The sequence below is a fragment of the Pristis pectinata genome, chromosome 31, assembly GCF_009764475.1.
Source record: "Pristis pectinata isolate sPriPec2 chromosome 31, sPriPec2.1.pri, whole genome shotgun sequence".
In the NCBI taxonomy this organism is placed as follows: domain Eukaryota; kingdom Metazoa; phylum Chordata; class Chondrichthyes; order Rhinopristiformes; family Pristidae; genus Pristis; species Pristis pectinata.
In genome coordinates, this window is record NC_067435.1 from 14,583,195 (window position 1) to 14,604,194 (window position 21,000).

Genomic DNA, 21,000 nt, shown 5'->3' on the forward strand with positions numbered 1-21,000 from the left:
GTACACCCATGGACCCTTTCAATCATAGAGATCAGCCTCTGAGTTCCTCTCGCTCTGGCAATCTTTTTTCACTATTTCTCCATTCTTAATTGCATGTGAATTGGAAGAGACAAGAGAGGAGATTGCTGGGGCCTTGATGAAGATCTCTGTATCCTCACCAGCAACAGGCAAGGTCCCAGAGAACTGAAGAGTAGTCAATGTTCCCTTGTTCAAGAAGGGAAATAGGGATAATCCAGGAAATAATAGGCCGGTGAGCCTCACATCAGTGGAAGGGAGGCTACTGGAGAGGATTCTTAGGGATAGGATTTATGAGCATTGGGAAAAAGATGGCCTGAATAGGGACAGTCCGTGTCGCTTTGTGCAGGGCAGGTCATGTCTTACAAACTTGATTGAGTTTTTTGAGGAAGTGACAAAGATAATTGAAAAGGGTAGGGGCAGTGGATATTGTCTATGTGGATTTTAGTAAGGTATTTGACAAGGTCCATCATGGTAGTCTGAGCCAAGGTTAAGATGCATGGGATCCATGGTGACCTGGTAGTTTGGATACAGAATTGACTTGCCCACAGAAGACAGAGTGTAGTGGTGGAAGGGTGTTATTCTGGCTGGAGGTCCATGACCAGTGATGTTCCACAGGGATCAGCGCTGGGCCTCTGTTGTTTGTGATACATAGAAATGATTTGGTTGAAAATGTAGGTGGGCAGGTTAGTAAGTTTGCAGACAACACAAAGATTGGTGGAGCTGTGAACAGTGTAGAAGGCTGTCAAAGGATACAGTAGAATATAGATCAGTTACAGATATGGGTGGAGAAGTGGCAGATGGAATTTAGTCCAAGCAAGTGTGGAGTGTTACACTTTGAGAGCTCTAATGCAAGTGGAAAGTATAGAGTTAATGGCAGGACACTTAACAGCACAGAGAGGGATCTTGGGGTCCAAATCCATAGCTCACTGAAAGTGGTCACACAAGTAGGTAGGGTGGTAAAGAAGGCGTATGGCACGTTTGCCTTCATTAGTTGGGCAACTGAGTATAAGAGTTAGGAAGTCATGTTACAGCTGTGTTAAAATTTTGGTTTGGCCGCAGTTGGAGTATTGTGTCTATTTCTGGTCGCCCCGTTACAGGAAGGATGTGGAGGCTTTGGAAAGGGCGCAGAAGAAGTTTACCAGGATGCTGCCTGGATTAGAGGGTATAAGCTACAAGGAGAGCTTGGGCAAACTAGGGTTGTTTTCTCTGGAATGTTGGAGGCTGAGGGGAGACCTGCTAGAAGTTTCTAAGATTATGAGAGGCATAGAGTAGACAGTCAAAATCTTTTTCCCAGGCTAGAAATGTCAAATACTGGAGGACATGTGTTTAGAGCGAGAGGGGGAAAGTTGAAAGGAGATGTGTCAGGCAAGGTTTGTTTTTACACAGAGAGTGGTGGGTGCCTGCGACAGGCTGCCAGTGGGGGGTGGTGGAAGCAGATATGATATCAGCATTTAAGAAGCTGTTAGACATATATGCAGGGAAGGGAGGAATATGGATCACGTACAGGCAGAAGAGATTTAGTTTACTTTGGCTTTGCATTCGGCGCAGATACTGTGGGCTGAAGGGCTTGTTCTTGTGCTGTTCTATGTTCTAATTGAATGGTGCTTGCAAGTCCATTTCAGAGGGCAGTTAAGAACTAACATTCTTGCTGTAGGTCTAGAGCCATATATACGTCAGGCCAGACAAGGACAGTCCACAGATTTCCCTGAAGAACATCAGTGGATTTTTATGACACTTTGGTAGTTTCTTCATCATTACTGGTACTAGCTTTTGATTTCAAATGTATTTAATAATTGCAATATGAAATATCTCCAGATCAATATTGGGTTGTGCATACACCAAAATACTATCTTACAAATCCCCTGATTGTACTATGACTGGTGTCAGTCTTTCTTTCACATGGAAACACAAGAGATTTTGCAGATGCTGGAATCTGGAACAACACACACAAGAAGTGGTGGAGGAACTCAGCGGGTCAGGCAGCATCTGTGGAGAGAAATAAACCGTCGACGTTTCGGGTCGAGACGCTTCATCAGGACTGGAAAGGAAGAGGGCAGAAGCCAGAATGATAAGGTCGGGGAAGGAGAAGGAACAAACGCAGGCTGGTGATAGGTGAGTCCAGGTGAGAGGGGGAAGGTAGGAGGGTGCGGGAGGCAGGAGAAGTAAGAAGCTGAGATATGATAGGTAGAAGAGATAAAGGGCTGAAGAAGAAGGAATCTGGTAGGAGAGGGCAGTGGACCATGGAGTAAAGGGAAGGAGGTGGGGAATAGATGGGCAGGTCATGAGGGCAGGGGAGGGGGAAAGAGAAGGAGTGAGGGGGCCACAGGAATGAGGGAAGAGAAAAGGGGGGGTGAGAAAAAGGGGAGGAAAAGGAAAGGGACAGGGGAGAAGAGGTTACCAGAAATTAGAGAAATCGATGTTGAGGCTGTCAGGTTGGAGACTACCAAGGCAGAAGATGAGGTGTTGTTCCTTCAACCTGCATCTGGCCTCAACATGGCAGTAGAGGAGGCCACGGACAGACATGTCGGTATGGGAGTGGGGTGTGAAATTGAAGTGGGTTGTCCTGTTAAAAAGGAAGCTACATTTTATAAAATGCTAAGTGACATTTTACTGACACTTTCTGTTGGAATTGTTCCTGAGATGCCAATCTCACCTGTGCTTCCTCTGACATGTTTTCCTCTACCTCCTGCAGGAAGGCAGCCTCCCCCATGTTCTTGGTGTACTGCAGCTCCAGGTCCATCTGATGTTTCTTCTTCATTTCTGTCTCATGTTTAAGGGCATTCAGGTGCTTAGCCTTTTCACAAACCTTCTGGTCCATAACCATCATGACATCCTGGGCAATGAATGAGTTATGATAAATACTTAAACATAGATTGTCACAAACCAAAATGTTACATATACCAGGTCTAAACAGGATATTTTTACTAATTTTTGTACTACACAAAAGCACTCCTGCCAGTGCAGAGTCTGGCTATCCAAGAACCAGAGGACTAGTTTGATCATGGAATAAATCTAGTAATGGTTACTTGAAAATACACAAGCACTTTGTGTCCCTCCAGCTTTCAAATAGCAAAGAAACAAACATTCTGACACAGTCTATGACCACAATTAAAAGTACGTGGCCACAGAAAACCAACGAATCGGATTTCATTAATTGCAGCATATTAAACCTATACCAATTCCTCAGATGTAGAGACATTAAGAGACAATACTACCCAGAGATTTCTATGACACCAATTCAATCTGATGGTCCAGAATCGTAAAGAGCCAAACTCTTTTCATGCTATTTTTTCTTTTCTTACAACACTGAAGGAAGCCATCCCACCCAACAAGAATCCATGCCATCTCTCAGAGCATTCCCATAAGTCCCATTCACCCATTTATTTCCCTGTAACCCATCCTCCCGCACATATCCATCAACTCCCCCCGAGTCTCGTGCTACCCATTTACAATAGGGGCAACTTAGTTGCCAATTAACACACCCGCACATCTTTAGGATGTGGGAGGAAAGTGGAGCACCCCTAAATGGTCACAGGAAGAACCACAAAGACAGCACGAGGTCAGGACTGAAGCAGATTGCTGCTGTGGAGCATCAGCAGCTTAACTTCTCCTCGTAGAGGGTGGTGTGTCTCTGGAATTCTCTAGCCCAGAGGACTGTGGAGGCCACATCATTGGGGATATTTAAAGAAGAAATAAATTAAATTTTGAAAGATCAGGGAATTGAGGGCTCTGGGGAACTGGCACAGAAGGCGAGATGAGGCCTGGGGCAGATCAGCCATGATCATATTGAATGATGGGGCAGACTTGAGGGACTGAGTGGGCTACTCCTGCTCCTATTTTCTTGTTCATCCTTCACTCCCTTTCATGCTGCAGAATACCAATGTGTCACACTTGGTCCTCTGAACTCTCAATGGATAGGATTATAATGGCTCAGGTCTAGATCTGAACAGCCTCTGGCTTTGGTGCAGAAAGCCAGACAGTTGTCAGGTAGGGAGAGAATGTGTGAAGAGCCTGATGTCAGAACCTTAGCTGTGGTAATGCCTGGCTCCTGGTTTAATTAAATTGGTAAATTGGTTTATTTTTGTCACCTGTACCGAGAAACAGTGAAAAACTTGTTTTGTATGCCATCCATACAGAACATTTCACCACATCAGTACCTCAAGGTAGTACAAGGTAAAACAATAACAGAATGTAGAATAATGTGTTACAGTTACAGAGAAAGTGCAGTGCAGGCAGATAATAAGGTGCAAGGCCATAATAAGGGCAGGCACGGTAGTGTAGCAGTTAGTGTAACACTATTATAGCGCCAGCGACCCGGGTTCAATTCCGGCCGCTGTCTGTAAGGAGCTTGTACATTCTCCCCTTGTCTGTGTGGGTTTCCGCAGGGTACTCCGGTTTCCTCCCACATTCCAAAGATGTACGGGTTAGGAAGTTGTGGGCGTGCTATGTTGGCGCCGGAAGCGTGGTGACACTTGCGGGCTGCCCCCAGCACACTCAACGCAAAAGATGCATTTCACTGTGTGTTTTGATGTACATGTGACTAATAAAGATATCTCCTCTCATAATGAGATGACTGTGAGGTCAAGAGTCCATCTTATCGTACAAGGGGACCATTCAATAATCTTATAATAGTAGGATAGAAGCTGTCCTTGAGCCTGGTGGTACATGCTTTCAGACTTTTGTATCTTCTGCCCAGTGGGAGGGGGGAGAAGAGGGAATGTCCGGGGTGGGTGGGGTCTTTGATTATGATGGCTGCTTTACCCAGACAGCGAGAAGCGTAGACAGAGTCCATGGACGGGAGGCTGGTTTCCGTGATGTGCTGAGATGTGTTCACAACTCTCTGTAGTTTCTTGCCTTAATTAATGTCAACCATTACCAACCAGCTAGCTTTCCACATCACCTTGTGGAATCCTGTAAACTTCAGAGTCAATGTTAAAAACTGGATGAGACCTTCTTGGTTTCAGACCAACCTCAAATCTCCACTCTCTCTAAGCAGGACATTGGACTTAAAGTGACATCTTCATCTCTGCACCTTTCAGCATTTCCAAAATATCTGGAAACAAGTATCTGTGGTTGTATAATGGTCAAAGAAATCCAATAAACATATACCTTTCCACTCTTGTTCCTCAGAGCCATTTTCTCACGATGATCTTGAAATGAAGCTTGAACAAGTTTCTCATCACTCTGAAATACAAATTACAAATTCATTATAACCATCCCATCTCTCAATATTCAAATTGTCATTGCCTTTAACTTGAACAGATGCGCAAAGAATAGGCTGAGGTAATCCAATGACAAATGCAACGGCACTTTTGTTCATATAGTGCCTTAAGTTTGCAGAGGTACTCTGAAAAATAATTTTTAAGCAAAATTTGACAATGAGCCAACAAGGTTCCATAAAATAAGTAGGTTTTAAAGAGTATATTAAAAAGTAGAGAGAGGCAGAGAGGATTAGGGGTGGAATTCTAGGGCTTGGAACACTGGCAACTGAAGGCATGGACTCCAGTGGTTGAGCAATTAAATTCTGGGTTGATCAAGGGACCAGAACTGGAGAGCAGAAATCTCAAGGCGGCTGGTGGGGCTTACAAAGACTGGGGAAGAGGGATAGGTCATGGAGGGATTTGAATAAAAGGATGGTAATTTCATTATTGCAGAATGGCTTGAGTGAGATTCTGTATAGGTCAGTAAACAGGTGATGGGGCTTCTTTCATACTGATGACTTAGAACAGTTATAAGTCCAGTTTAAAGGTTAGTTGAATAGTCTAAGGCTCTTGACAAAAACAATGCCACTATCGAATTTATAAAGGGCATAGTGTTACTATGTGCTCCATAGTTTGATCGGGATCGCCATAGTCACATTCTGCAGAAGTCCTAAAATATCATTTGTGCGTAAGAGACTGCTGTGGCTATTCCTGGTTCATGAAAGGTCAAATTGTTGGATTGGGAAGCAGATATTTACACTGGATGGCGGTTTTATTCCACTTTTTCCTCCCACCTGCTGCACTGTCATGTTTGTACATATGACCAGAAAGAGAAACCAAGTGGTGAGCTGAGCCATTCTTTAAATCTCTATGAACAGGGAGATTTCAGTCATCATTTAAGTGAACATTCTCTCCACGTGTGGCATCTTTGTGGCGAATATTTGCATGAAGAATGCTGCCCAGTATGTGTAGCTATTGAATTAATGTAAATTTCAGAGTTCTAACAGTAGTAGGCATTGTAGAATTTAACTGGATATCTGGTATGAGTGCTAGTAGCCCAGGGGTGTGCATCATACCTAGCCGTTGAGAAGACCAATGCCATAGCAGAGGTGCAGAGTTCAACCAAGGTGGCACCCTAGCTTCCTCTGAGTAGTTTTTGTACCACACCGACCCCACTCTTGTTCTTTGAAGCATTTTCTTTGGAAGATCATTATGAAAAAATGTAGTCAAATGTTGCAGCTAAGTAGAAAGGAGTTGTATTACACTATTTTTGGAATCGATGATGTTTAAATGAACATATATTTCATGAATGTTAAGGTGAAATACAGATATGGCAGATGCCAAATCATCAACAAATGCAAATTTCTTCAGGGAAGGCATAACTATTAATCAAATGTTAAAGAAAGTGTGGGCAAGGTAAACTTTCCAGTGGGAGATCCTTGGTCTGCTCATTTTGCCTTCAAGGTAGGCACACAAGATTGCCCAGAAATATCCAAAATAGGTGCAGTAGCCTGAGGCAAATGAGACAGATTTTAAGCAACATACCTTGCTTCAAATTGCATGCTGAGGAAAGATCAACAAATGCAGTGTCAGGATTAAGGCTGTGCTGGAAAACATTCGCAATGTTCCGAAGAGCAGGCACATGGGTCCCAGCAGGCTGACACGGCATAAAACCGCTTGTTCTTGGGGGATGGATGGTTTGTTAGTCAGACTAATCCTTTAAAGGATGAGATGCTTAAAACAATGATATCCATCTGTAGCTCCTGCATTCACTGGCTGGTTTCCCAGGTTTCGTCACAGTAATACTGCTTCGTGACAGATTTGGCCACACTCCATCAGGTTTGAACATAGGTGCAGACGCCACTTTTGAGCCAAAGGTTTGAGTTGCTGGAGGAAGTTTTCACTGACTCTCAGCTTTCCTACATTCCCCTTCTCGTAACATCATTGGCAAATTATCCTTCAGCCAACTCACAACTGCTTACTGCATCTCCCTCCCAAATTCCCTCTCATTGCACTCTTACATTGCTCCCAATCTCTCTCTCCATAACATAGTATCTCATCTGTCCCTTTTCCCTCTGTAGAACACTGCAAGATTTTTTTTTGTAAGAGGCTTGTCAGAGATACAAGTTTGTTTCTCTCTCTATCTGGGATAAAAACAAGTGGAGTAACAGTTGTCCCAGTGATCAAGGATTGAACATCTGAGAGACTTTCAGGGTTGTGCAGTCAACAGTCCATCCGATCTTACCACCAGTGCTCCAGCCAGTACTTTATGCAGTCGCTTGTTCTCTTGTCTCAGGTGTTGAATGGTCTCCTTGTTCTTCTTGATTTTATCTTGAGAAGTTTCATAATAAGCCCTACGATCACCCTCTGAAAGAGAGCAATAAGTAACGTTAGGATATACTACAGATAGGCACCGTCTCGCCACATGGATGCCTGTGCAGCTGGTATCGCAACTTGCTGGCAAACTGCAGGAACCTCAGAGTCCCAGTATTGTTGCAGCAAAATTCAGAAACCTTAGAGAACTGCTACAGAGTTTTAGGTCCACATTAAATGCAGCTTGCTTTTTCAAGGTATTATCTCAGTGAATAAATAGCATTTAAAATATCTGAAGTGTTTGCTACTGTTAGGCCCAAGAGAGTGGCCTCTTGTTTTGGTCCCTTCTGCTCACCCTTTTCCTGCAGCCCTCTCCCCTTCTGTCACTCCTCTCACCCCTTTCTCCAGCCTCACTTTATCCTTCCTCTCAACCATATCTTTGGCAGTTGTCTTTCTCTTTCCTTTTGTCCACACGCTTCACTCTCCCTGCACCTTGTTCTTTCTCACCTTTCTACTTCACATTCATCCTCTCAAAAAGAAACACAAAAATAAAATCCTCTGGTAGAGGCAATTTATCAAAAGTTTCCATTAAATCAAATCAAAAGATAAGTTAAATCAAAAGATTCCTCAGAAGTTTACATGGGTGCTGTCAGATTGTGCTAAGGGTCTAGAACCCTCTTCATGAGACACATGACCAGGTATCAAACTCTCCACTCTTGATTTCAGGTGTACATTAAACAGGTACCCATTAATCAATCAGACACTTACTCATTAACTCAAGCGCCCACCCATTAAACCAACCAGACTCGATTCATAAACCCACTATTCCCATTACACCAAACACACACCCAAGAGCTGGATTTTTTTCTGCAAATCCCAGATCTGCTCTTGCACGGGGACCCGCACTCGTGAACACGGTCCCGGCATGGTCGGTCCTCTGGTCAAACGTCCCGCTGCTCGTGTATCCGCTGAGCTCCCAGTCTCGCTTTGCCCATAGACGGGGGCTTCTCGCTCTCCGCCCCCGGGTGCCTCCTTCACCCTCGGCAGCCTGTTCGCCTCCTTCTCTCTGTGGCTCAGTGTGCTCACTGTATCCCTCTCCCCACAAACAGCCAACAAACCGGTTGCTGTGAGACCACGGCTTCCTGTTCCCGTTCAACGTGCGGCATCAGCGCCGGGGTTTAATGCCCTGGGGATGGGCATCGTGCAGGGAGGCTGCCCCCCCCCCCCCCCCCATTCCATCCCCGTCCCCTCCGGTGGGTCCAGGTCCACGCCGGCCAGTGGCTGACACCACCCCCAGCTCTCGGTATGATGGACTTGCTGTGTACCTTTATTCCTTTAATCTTTCATCCACAGACTCCGACTAAACGTCTGTGTAACGGATTTAGTGCATTTAACCTGTGATGATCAACACCAGATTTGGTAACTTCTCTTCCGAGCGGGCTGATCTACAAGATGTGGTGATTTCAACATGGCTGGTGATCTAAAATGCTGGAGATGCCCCAACACACTTAAGTTAAAAATACAAAGTACAATAGAACAAAGTACAAAATACAAGGTACAATAGCATTTAGTCAGAGTCATAGAGTTGGACAGCACAGAAACAGGCCCTTTGGCCCACCTTGTCCATGCCGGCCCTGATGCCTATATATGCTAATCCCATTTGCCCGCACTAGGCCCACATCCCTCTATGCATTTCCCATCCAAGTATCTGTCCAAATACCTTTTAAACTCTGTGATTGTACCTACCTCTACCACCTCCTCCATGTAACCACCACCCTCTGTGAAAAACTTGCCCTTAAAATCTTTAAATTTCAACCCCTCAACTTAAACCTATGCCCTCCAGTTTTACTCACCCACCCTAGGTAAAAGACTGTGGCTATCTACCCTAATAATGCCCCTCATAATTTTATAAACCTCTATCAGGTCACCCCTTAGCCTCCTACGTTCTAATGAGAATTAACCCGGCCTATCCAATCTCTCCTTATAAGTAATGCTCTCCATTCCTGGCAACATCCTGGTGAATTTCTTATGCACTCTATATCTAACGCTACTGCACCCTTCCTGTAGTGTGGCAACCAGAACTGTACGCAATACAAATGCAGCCTGATCAATGTTTTGTACAGCTGCAACATGATGTCCCAACTCTTATACTCAATGCCTTGGTCTATGAAGGCAAGTGTATCGAATGCCTTCTTCACTACCATAAGCACCTAGTCGCCATTTTCAAGGAGTTATGAACTTGCACCCCAAGTTCCCTCTGTACATCAACACTCCTGAGGTCCCTGCCATTTACTCCATATGTCCTGTTAGTATTTGATGCCCTAAAATGCATTACTTCACACTTATCTCGATTAAATTCCATCTGCCACCACTCTGCCCAACTGTCCAACAGATTTATGTCCCTCTGAATTATTTCAAAACCTTCTTCACTGTCTACCACAACAACAGTTCTTGTGTCATCAGCAAACTTACTAATCAGTCCACCTCCAAGTCATTTATATAAATATGACAAACGAACAAAGGACCCAGCACATTGCAGTACAACAGTCAGAAACACATTCCTCAACCACTCCCCTCTGTCCCCTATCACCAGCCAATTTTGGATCCAGTTTGCTAAAACGCTTTGATCACATGTACCCTAACCTTCTGAACCAGCCTATCATGTAGGACTTTGTCAAAAGCCTTAAGTCCCATGTCTACCACCCTGCCTTTATTAATTTTCTTAGTTACCTCTTCAAAAAACTCAGACTTGTGAGACAGGATTTCGCATGCACAAAGCCAATCAGTCCTTGCCTTTCCAACTGAATATAAATACTGTCCTTCAGAATTTTTTCCCAGTAATTTCCCTACTATTGTGTAAGGCTCATCAGCCTATAGTCTCCCGGTTTATTCCTACTGCCCTTTTAGAATAAGGGAACAATATCAGCTGTCCTCTAGGCTTCTGGTATCTCACCCATGGTTAATGAAAATCTGTTAGCCCCAGCAGTCTCCTCCCTTGTTTCCCCTAGCATGCAAGGGTAGATCCTGTCCTTGTTTCCCATAGTATCCTGGGAATTTATCCACCTTAATGTGCACCAATATCTTTAACACTCCCTCCTTCCTGACACCGACATGATGCAGAACTTTAGCGTATCCTCCTTCCCAACTCTCCATCCTCCACATCCTCCCCGCTGAATACCGATGAGAAGCATTCATTTAGGATCTCGCTCATATCCACTGACTCCACAATTTCCTTCATGGGTCCTGAAGGGACCTTTTTCCCTAGCTACCCTCTTGCTGCTAAAATACTTAGAAAAGGTTTTAGGTGAACCAAACTCTGTAGGAGCAGATCTGCAATAATCTGGGAACAAGATTTCCAGGGCTCTGTAGCGAAAACCCGTTTCCAATAGTCCATTGGTAGCTAGAAGGTGTTCAGATCGAGAGATTATTTTAGGAACAGAATGCTATACCAGCAACAGTGAAAGGATTTGCAAGTTTCAAAATGCAAGGGGGAAATCACAGAGCGTACTGTATTCTGGCCAGCCTGCATTTTCCTATGCAAGTGTTTACAGTTTGCGGAACTGGAGAAGGCGGAAGCTGCTTTGGCTCCGCTCGGATCAGTTTCGATAATCTACATAGTGGGGGAATCTGATCTGGGTTGGCTGCAACGCAAAGACCGCGTGATCTATCCTGTACTCTGTATAAAGCAGCAGCAACGTCCTGGAGAGGCAACAGGCAAGATCCAGGGGACAGTGAGTGGGAGCGGGAGAGATCCGGGCCGAGGACGAGGTCAGAGGGAGGGGACTGGGGGAAGGGGGAGAGAAGTAGGCTGTCTTTTGTTTTAGGTCGCGTGATCGATCTTCGAAGTGTTATAAAGTACAGCAGCGACCTGGAGGGGTATTACACAAAATCAAGGCAGAGGAAATGGAGGTGAGATCCGGGAGGGCGGGGGGAGTGGATGGCACTTGAAACGATTTAAGTGGCTGGCGCGCTCAGGTCTAAACCCGTGACCTCCAGAGGTCCAGCACTCTTGCCAATCTTCCTTCCAGATACGTTTTGTTTTAAACTTTTAGCGAATTCTTCCTTTACCCTTTGGGATTAAGCGTTGTCCTTTTTTAAAAACAGTGAGCGGAGGGTGACACGTTCTGGCCCATTTCACTCACCCTGTTATTTCCATTTCTTTAATCTCAGCATTCATCTATATCCCTTTTGCTTGTGCCGAAGGGAATGTTCCAGAGCTTTAATGCCTCCGGTGTTTCAGACCATCGCTGGTTACGCCGACTCGTGTATGCAGAGAGTAAATAATGTTTGCTAAATGGACCCACAAAACACTGCAGGGTGGCTACACAGAAAATACTGGAAGTGCTCGGTAGATCGAGCAGCATCTATGGGGAGATGTAAAGAATTAACGTTTCTAGTTTCATCATAATGCAAAGGTCGACGATAAACAACTTTTAAACAAGCGAGGAAGCAGAGACAGGGGGAAGGAGAAAGCACAAGAGTAACAGGTTGGAGTTCAATAGTCTGCAGTACTTGGCTTCTGACCTGGTAAAATATTGGCCTTGGGTGGAATGTGATGCAGATTCATTGGATTGGTACCAGGGCCTTTAGAGGATTAAGTCTATAAACCTGGCCTTTCATTACTTAAATTTAGACGATCAAGTGGCCATCTAATCAAGATGTGTAAAATGATAAAGGGTTGATAGAGTGGACGCAGATAAACTTTCCTCTGGTGTGGGATATCAGAGCAAGAAGGCATAACACTTGAAATTGATGCAGGAGGTGAGGGTGGGAGGTAGTAATCAGTTCGAGTTTTCCAGACCGAAATCCATAGATTTTGCTGGGTAACAGCGAGGAGATTGAGAACAAAGTTAGGTAAATGGAGTAGAAGTACAGAAAGTGAAATGGGCTCAAGATACTAAATGGCTGCTTCCTGTTCCAAGCTCTGCAGTGCTGACATTGTAAATCTTAAATGAAAATGATTGCCTTAGTCAGCAGGAACAATCTAGGAAGTGGGGCTAATAAACAATGGATATGCTTAAAGCATAAACAAAGCAAGTTAAAACCTGTCCCAGGGCAGAGTCCAAATCCTCTGCCCTAGATTGGATCAGACCTGACTAAGTAGTCAGAGAATTGGGTCACTGGAGTGGAAGAAAAACCCACATGAAATCAAACAACTGGAAGTGATCCCGGGACTGAGCCAATATGCTGGAAAAGATTTAATTCTGCAAATCATAGGACGCATCCTGTAAATTGCAGAAGCCTCACCGCATACATTCAAAGTTGTTGCCTACAGCCTACTGGGAGGGATTGACAGAAGGGCCCTGGGTATTAGAATTCTCCAGGGTAAATTCCACTGTGGTATTAATCAAAATATATTTGTTTCAGATGGCAATATCTGTAAAAATCGCAGTGATGTTCCTATTCATACTCCAGGGTGTAAGAGCAAGCCCCAGACCTGCTGCTAAGATGGGTGAGTGTTGTTTATTTGCCTGATGCTGCTAACTTGCAAACCCTTATAACAAGCAATACACAGTCTAAGGGAAATATTTAAAGCTGGTATCTACAAAGTGTTGTTACAAAAAGTCAAAGTCGAGTTTACTGTCAGATGCACAAGTACATGTACGCACAGGTGCAATGAAAAACTTACTTGCAGCAGTGTCACAGGCACGTAGTGGTTTGTGTACACATTGATTTGATTGTGCTTTTGTGCATTGCCTTCCCTAGTTTTATCAGTGGATGTTGTACAGATCAATATATTACCAACGAGATTAGGGTTGAAGGCTGAGACTTCTGCAAATGCAGAGACCTCCTCAGTTTTCAGGCTTGCGTGAAGATGTGGCATTTAGCTCTACTGATTTCTTTGACTAGTTCAAAGGTTTGTGAGGCTGCTCAGTACAGGGGAAGTTCATCCTTCAGTCCCTTGTGGGATGGGATGAGTGGTCTGAATTTCCTCATTTAGAGTGCTCAAATTTTTGTTACTAACACTCAGTGTTTGTTATTTCAGTTAGTCTTGTAGATGGGCACTGCTTATTTGTTCCTTTGTGCTGACTTTTGGATTGATATTCCCAATCTCAGACAGAGGGAAATCCAGTTTTTAGCTTGAGAGTTTGTGCAGCAGCGAAGTTCTGAAAGTGGGTTGATGGTGGGGAGAAAGAGACTGAAAAGGGTGAGCGGTATTGAAGGACAACAAATTCAAAACATCAAAACAATTACAGAAGAGGAAAAGGGCATTCAGCCCATTGCACCTGTGCTTCTACTCATTCTTTGACTGATATTTGTAATAATCTGTGTCACCCTTTGCCATTTTATCCCTTCCAGATAAGATCCGTTTCTTGGCACTTGGCGATTGGGGTGGGCTCCCATTTTCACCATACACAACACCTGTGGAGAAGAGTACAGCCCAACAAATGGGGGTTGTGGCCGAGACAATGGGCATCGACTTTATTCTGTCACTGGGGGATAACTTTTATTACAGTGGAGTTAATGACATTACTGACAACCGATTTCAGGTACTATTATAATTCTCATATTTATCATACTGGGGAGAATGGATGTGACCCTTCCTGCAGAAGTGACAGGCCGTGGTTGGAGAAAGGCTAGTGAATGCCCATCAGCTCAATGCCAACAAAATGGGCTAGAACACAGATTGACAGGGAATTTGTGAGAGTGGTTGGTGCTGCCCCGGACAACAGTAACAACATCTCACCATTTAAAGACACTGTATACAATTTCATAAAATTTGGCACTGAGGCATGAAACAAGATATTACCACCAGTGACTAAAAGCTTGATCAAAGAGAAAGATATTTAAGGAAGAAAGGTAGAATGGGTTAGTGGTTTAGGAACAGGATTCTGTAGAATTGGGGCCCTGGCAGCTGAAGGAACTGCAGCCAGTGGGGGACCAGTGAAATATTTGCTATGTGCGAAAGGCTAGAGATGGAGGAGAACAGAGATCTGCTGATTACAGGGCTGGAGTAGGTTACAGAGATGATGTGTAAGGGAATGGATATTAGACAGCAGTGAGAAACAGACGCATCAAATGTTCCCCCCAAAATAAGCAACTGCAAGGAGTGGGGTGAGGGATTTCCAGAGTCTATAGTGAACCTTAGAATGGAATGAGATCTGCTTCAAAAATATACACAATGCTGAAGTAGTTTGAGGCCAATAGCTTGATGTTCAGAGGTTGCAGTGTTCTTTGTGATCACAGGAAACATTTGAGGAAATCTTTTCTGCCAAGTCACTGAAGGACGTGCCCTGGTATGTTATAGCAGGAAACCATGATCATTCGGGCAATGTAACTGCACAGATCAAGTATTCCAAAGTATCCAAGCGATGGTGAGATGGGTTATTCCCTGTAGTTTCCCATTTCTCCAACATCTCCACTGTTCCTGACGCATTTCACACTAAACAATACTCTGTTTGGTTTTTCAGGAATTTTCCACATTATTACTATGACCTGAATTTCACCATAGCAGGCTCCAATACCACCATTACAATATTGATGCTGGACACAGTCCTGCTGTGTGGAAATTCTGATGACTTCCTGGGAATGGAACCAGAAGCACCCAAGGATTATCATATGGCTAACACACAACTGGAGTGGGTTGAGGAGAAGTTGAAGGCTTCCAGGTACATAAAGTGCACTTTTTTTTTTGTGCATCAAATAAGCAGTGTGTGTGGAGCTGTTCTTCAAGTTTGCAATGTTGTTTAGCTGTTCATACTTAGGAAAAAAATTGCATTTGCAAAACATCTTTCATGCCATTGGAATATCTACCAAGTTCTTCACAACCAATTACTTGATGAAATGCAACTATTTTCATCATGTAAACATGGCAGCCAGTCGTCCTAGAACAATGAATAAAATGACTAGTTAATCTACTTTGGTCAAGGGATAAATGTTGTTCAGCTCACCAGGAAATATTTTCTTGCTCCTTTTCAAATAGCACTACACAAACAGTAAAACTCCGATAATCTGGCATCTGATTCTTCAGAAACTCTGATGGTTTGGTATCACAAAGTATTAAATGTTTCTATCTTATAGGTAGTGAGTTCCAGATCTGCCTGGCCTGATCCATGTCACCACAAAGCCTGTACTGGTTTATAAATTTCCACAGCTTTCTTTTCATCAAAATCCCAGCCTATGTCACCTCGACTTGAGTCTACCGTCCTCTTATTATGAATTTATATAGTGTCTTTAATGCAGAAAATGTCTCTGGAGATTTTAAAGATGTAATCAGAGAAAATTAGACACTGAGACAGGATGTTCTTTTCTGATTTAAATTAATCCTTCCATGTTCCTTACAGATCAGACTTTCTGATTGTGGCTGGTCACTACCCAGTTTGGTCAATTGCTGAACATGGACCCACCAAGTGTTTGGTTCAGAAGTTGTATCCCCTGCTTGCTCAGTACAGGGTCAGTGCATACTTCTGTGGACATGACCATAATCTGCAGGTAGGGAGCAGCGAATACCAGAGATCTACAGGTCAATATATGTTACTGTTCCTACACTTTGTCTCTCAAAATACTTCCATACTTCCATAGAGATGTGAACATTATGCACTGGTAGATGGTATTGAGAATTTTCTATTGGTGCTCAACTACTGTCATTCAATAAGTTGTTGGTAGATTGTTGGAGTATTCCCTCAAGTGAATGAGTTAGATTTTGTTTCTCAGTAGACTGACTGTGGGGCAGTCATGAACGAACGTATTCTGCCTTCATTCCATATTTATATAGACATTCTGCAACATTTGGATAATGGTGCATGAATTCTGGCTACATTCTGACTGAGACAGAGTACAAAAAGAGAAATTATGTTGAATGTGTATAAAACACTGGTTAAGCTACAACTAAAATATTGTGTCCATTTCCTGTCATTTCACTTAAATGCAAAGGTCCTAGAGGAAGTGCAGGAGAGATTTACTGGAATGGTTACAGGGAAGAGAGATTTCAGTTACAAGGTTAGACTGGAGAAGCTGGGGTAGTTCTTCTTGGAGCAGAGATTGAGAGGAGACTTGATAGAGCTGTTCAGGAGCAGGGATGGTTAGAATAGAATAAATAGGGAGAAGTTATTCCCATTAATGAATGAGTCAAGAACCAGTGATGTAGATTTAAAGCTTTGGACAAAAGATACACAAGAAGATGTGAAGATTTTCTTTATATAAAGAGTATTTACGATTTGGAACTAACAATCTACAAGGATAATGGAAACTGTCAATCTGAGCTTTTGTAAGGGAATTGGATAGGCACTAAGGGAAAATAATTTGCAGGACTATTACAAGGATGTGACACAGATATAATGGACCAAAAGATCTCTTTCTGTGCCTTTATGATTGTTTGATTGTCCCCCTTCCCTAGGTCAGAGGACTGAATCCAATTGGAATGTACATAATAATTAGCTTGGCTTAGACTAGCTACCTCAGCATAGATTGAAATTTAAACCTTGCACATTCTGATCATAGAAATTGTAGAACTTTATGGCACAAACTAGACCATTTGGCCCACACCAACCAAAATGAACTAGCATGCTGGACAGTAGTTATTAACTGAACAAGTGGGGAAATTGTGAACTGTCAGTATGTTGTATACAGTGTCTTCAACCATTGGTTATCTTTCCAACCTTGCTCAGTAATTAGCAATGTCATTGGGTTATTTATAAATGTCTGAGTCTGTGGATACATAGAGTGGATGGGATTCATTTCAATTCAAAGTTTAAGAACTTCCTCTTCCTTTGTTTCAGTTTATTCAGGATGATAATGGGATTGGCTATGTCCTAAGTGGAGCTGGAAACTTCATGGAATATTCAATCAAACACAAGACTCATGTTCCAAAGGACTGGTTGAAATTTTTCTATGCAGACATTAGCTCCTTAGGGGGCTTTGTTTATGTGGAGATAATTCCGGAGCAGATGATCATCACCTATATCGAGGCACGTGGCAAATCACTTTATCAAACTACCATCCCTAGACGGTCAGGCAGGTGAAGCTTCCAGCCATTTATTACTTGAAGAGGAAAACAAAATGCTAAATGACAGACCTTGCTAATTTAACTGAATTGGTTCATGTGATTCCTTCTCTTGAAGCTGGTTTGTTTGCTAAGGCTTTGTTCTTTTTAGCCAAAATCTCTCAGATGGAACAGTACTATAAATACAAACATTTGGGTTCTGTTGCTAATAGGCACACATAGGCAGTGAAGTGCCAATGATTCATTTCCTTCTAGCTCAGCAATAGTTCAGTAATACTTTCATTATGCTCAGGTATTGACAGTTACATTGCTATTTTCTTGTTCCCCTGGTCTACTAAATGTGCACATGCCAGGAGTGCATTGGAAGAGTCATCTTATTTCAGATTAGACAGCAGTTCTGATTGTTGAAGAACTAGACACTGGGAAAATTGGGAATGGGGTGGCAATAACACAGACTAACAGAATGAATAAGATGGAGGGCAATTAGTGCAATATTTTCCTAATCATCCACTCTATGCAATGATCTATCACTCTCAATTCCAGAGGAATTGGCTTGGTGCTTGCTAGGCTTACAGATTGAGAATGTTCACTGTGCTTATGGCTAGTCTATGGCCTAATTCCATATATCTGCATATGCCTCATATCCCTTAATACCGTTAGTTAACAAACATCTATCAAACTTTGATTTAAAATTGGGGATTGATGATGGTCAATTGTAATTTGCAGAGAGTTTTTAACACTTTTATAACTTTTAACTATTTTATAACTTCACTCCAAAAAGGGCTGGCTCCGATGACTAATTCCCTGCTTAATCTTCCAAATTCTAGGGAAAGGAACCCTAGATTGTGTTATTTTTTTCTTCTAAATTTTCCCAGCTATACAGCCAATGTACTCTTCATAAACTATGTTGTTCAGAACAGCACACAATACTCCAGGATTTTGTATAGCTGGAACACAAATTTTATCTCCTTATATTCTATTCTTCCCTTTATAATATAAAAGCCTGAATGCCATTAACCTTCATCTTCTGTACCCATTTGTATCATTTGAATGATCCATGTAGCCCATCAAGTTTCTTTAGACTTCATTCCTTTTCCTTTAATGCCTTTAGGCAAGTATTGTTCTATTATTTAGCTCAAAGCAGATGACCTTAAACTGGCCATGTTTTTCTCCATCCATAAATGTATTAACATCCTTAACGCTTCCATCTATGTTGTTTTTACTGCCACCCACATTTGCCATCACCATCTAAGCTGTTAATTAAAAGCTTGGATGTTGAGGCTCCAGCACAGACCTTTTGTCTCATCGGGATATAAATTTTGTGTTTTGTGTTTTCGTAAATACTCCGCATTGATGTTCTGTGCTTTTATTCAGTAATAGTTAGCCATGGTTAGTCTGCCTCATTGTTTTTGGTGCTGGTTGCAGACATTGTCATGCTTATTGCATGCTTTACAATAATTGCAATTTGATATGCATGCCATATCAAATTGCACTTGCAATCATTTGAAATGAAAGTAACACACAGAAGGGCTCACTGTAAGGAGATAAGATCCTCCATGCTTCTCTTAGTTGTGACCCCATAGACTTTTCTGAAATGCCATTTTCAATGTGTTAGAAAGCTTTGTTTGCAGACAGATCCCAGCTACTTACTGCACATGTAGCAGCAAACAAGAACAAATGTGTGCATCAGCTACTGACTGCTGATCTAACAATCATAATAATACTATTCATGTCAGCAACGTCATATAATCCATGACTGTATTTGTTGCAGCTCATGTTAATCCTGTTCTGATGTTTGAACTTTTTGTATGATTTTAAAATCTGTTTTCAGATGTGAATTGTTCCAAATTCTCTGGGATTCTTTTATATGATTTTTGACTTCTAAGCTTTTGAATAAATCTTAACATGTTTACTTAATTATATTGTCACCTCTAAATTAAAAATGTGCATTGCAGTAGTCACTTGTTCAGTTGCACTCAAAACCCAGTATCAGATCTTGCTGATGTAGCATTGCCCAGGTGCTGCTTTGGATGTGCTCAGCTCACACACCCACAGCTCTGCTTTATGTGGCCACAACTCTTCATCAACTGCACAGCTAATTTAGATGTTTCTTTGATTTTTTTGTTTTGCTTCCATTTTTCAGACCCCTGATAACTAGAAATGAAAAATGAATAGTAGCAACTATTTCATAGATTTTACAGAACTTAAACCATCAAAAGCTTCTCAGTTGTTACAAAAGAATTTGTAACTCTACTGTGTTGAACCAAAAACCACTTGTTCATTAGAAATTGTTGATCAGCCACAGTTGTGGCTATGGCAACACTGTTTACAGACTCACACAATAAGCTAAAGGTACTTCATGTATATATTTAATTTTACACCCACTGCCATTCAGTTACTAAGGAAGTAAACCACTCACAACAAACTCTGCATAAAAGAAAAATCTGCTTTGTGTTTAGTAAGGCTGATCCTATATCTTAGCTCCACTTTCCCACTCTATCCTTGTGTTCCTTGCTTCACCTTAGAATCTCGAAACCTATTGATCTCACTATACACATCATTAGCCCACTAAGGGTAGAGAATTCTAAGTATTTACAACCCTTCAAATTAAGCAAATTCTCATCTCTGCAGCTGATTCTAGAGACTATACCTCCCAAATAACAAATATTAATTATGGGGCAGACACACGTGGGTGAATTAATATAAATGCAGGAAATCAATTCCAGTTAGAGGAGTATGGAAGCCAAGATTATAATGGATTATTTTCAACACAGAGCTAGGACATTTGGCCCTATGGGTTCATGCTAGTGTTTGTGTGCAACACAAATCTCCTTCCATCCCTCTTCATCAGATCTCGTTATAGCCTTCTATTGCTTTCTTGTTTTTAATCTAGTACGGGAATGCAAATAAACACTACCTTTTATTTGCTCGCAAAAGTTTTTTATATCCTATCATGCACATGATCCAGTTGTTATTGTAGTTGAACAGTCACTTCCTTCAGGATCTGCTGTTGCTGAGAATGTCTAAGGGAAGAATGGGACTCAGAGCTGCTGCCTCACAGCTCCTGCAACCCAGGTTCAATCCTGACTGTGTGGAATTTGCGCTCCTCTATGTGACTGTGCTTCGGTTTTCTCCCACATCCCAAAGACGTGCGGGTTGGTAGGTTGATTGGCTGCTGTAAATTGCCCCTAGTGTGTAGGTGAGTCGTAGAATCTGGGGGCAGATGATGGAAATGTGGGGAGGAATAAAGTGTGATTAGTGTAGTTTTAGTCTAAAATTAATGCCTGATGGTCTGAAGGACATGCTTCCATGCTGGGTGACTCTGTGGTAGGGCAGGCTTGTGGGACCAAGTGGATTATTACTTCATATGTTCCAGCAGCTTTGCATGCATGATAGAAGGTTTATCTAAATGATGTCCAACAAACATTTTATGCCACGAAGGCATGATCCAGAGCCTTGCTTTAACAACAAATTACATAGCATAATGTGCTTCTGTTACTCAACTGCTACATTTACTCATTAAGT

General features: G+C 42.5%; 2 protein-coding genes across 8 annotated transcripts in view; one reads left to right on the plus strand and one right to left on the minus strand.

Annotated features, from left to right (window-relative positions):
• Positions 1-21,000, minus strand: part of odad3 (outer dynein arm docking complex subunit 3) — a 49,017-nt gene that overhangs the window by 23,720 nt on the left and 4,297 nt on the right. For 2 of the 5 annotated variants that reach the window (XM_052042208.1, XM_052042206.1), the window contains exons 1-4: positions 8,381-8,596; positions 7,465-7,586; positions 5,128-5,202; positions 2,672-2,851 (exon numbers count right to left, since the gene is read on the minus strand). In XM_052042208.1, the coding sequence (XP_051898168.1) occupies positions 2,672-2,851; positions 5,128-5,202; positions 7,465-7,586; positions 8,381-8,459 (456 nt within the window). In that variant the 5' untranslated portion in view covers positions 8,460-8,596. Of the gene's footprint in view, positions 1-2,671; positions 2,852-5,127; positions 5,203-7,464; positions 7,587-8,039; positions 8,075-8,380; positions 8,597-11,674; positions 11,836-21,000 lie in introns of those variants that run through there. The other 3 variants (XM_052042210.1, XM_052042211.1, XM_052042209.1) reach the window with 3 other exon arrangements.
• On the plus strand, positions 11,113-19,392 carry acp5a (acid phosphatase 5a, tartrate resistant). Of its 3 annotated transcripts, none has more exons than XM_052042213.1 (7): positions 11,113-11,246; positions 12,900-12,984; positions 13,833-14,023; positions 14,721-14,848; positions 14,945-15,142; positions 15,818-15,965; positions 17,252-19,392. In XM_052042213.1, the coding sequence occupies exons 2-7, from the start codon at positions 12,900-12,902 to the stop codon at positions 17,492-17,494; spliced, it is 993 nt and encodes a 330-aa protein (XP_051898173.1). In that variant the 5' UTR covers positions 11,113-11,246; the 3' UTR covers positions 17,495-19,392. The 3 variants fall into 3 exon arrangements, with proteins under 3 accessions (XP_051898173.1, XP_051898172.1, XP_051898174.1); XM_052042212.1 differs by having other exon boundaries at positions 11,211-11,441; XM_052042214.1 differs by lacking the exon at positions 11,113-11,246 and adding an exon at positions 11,953-12,019.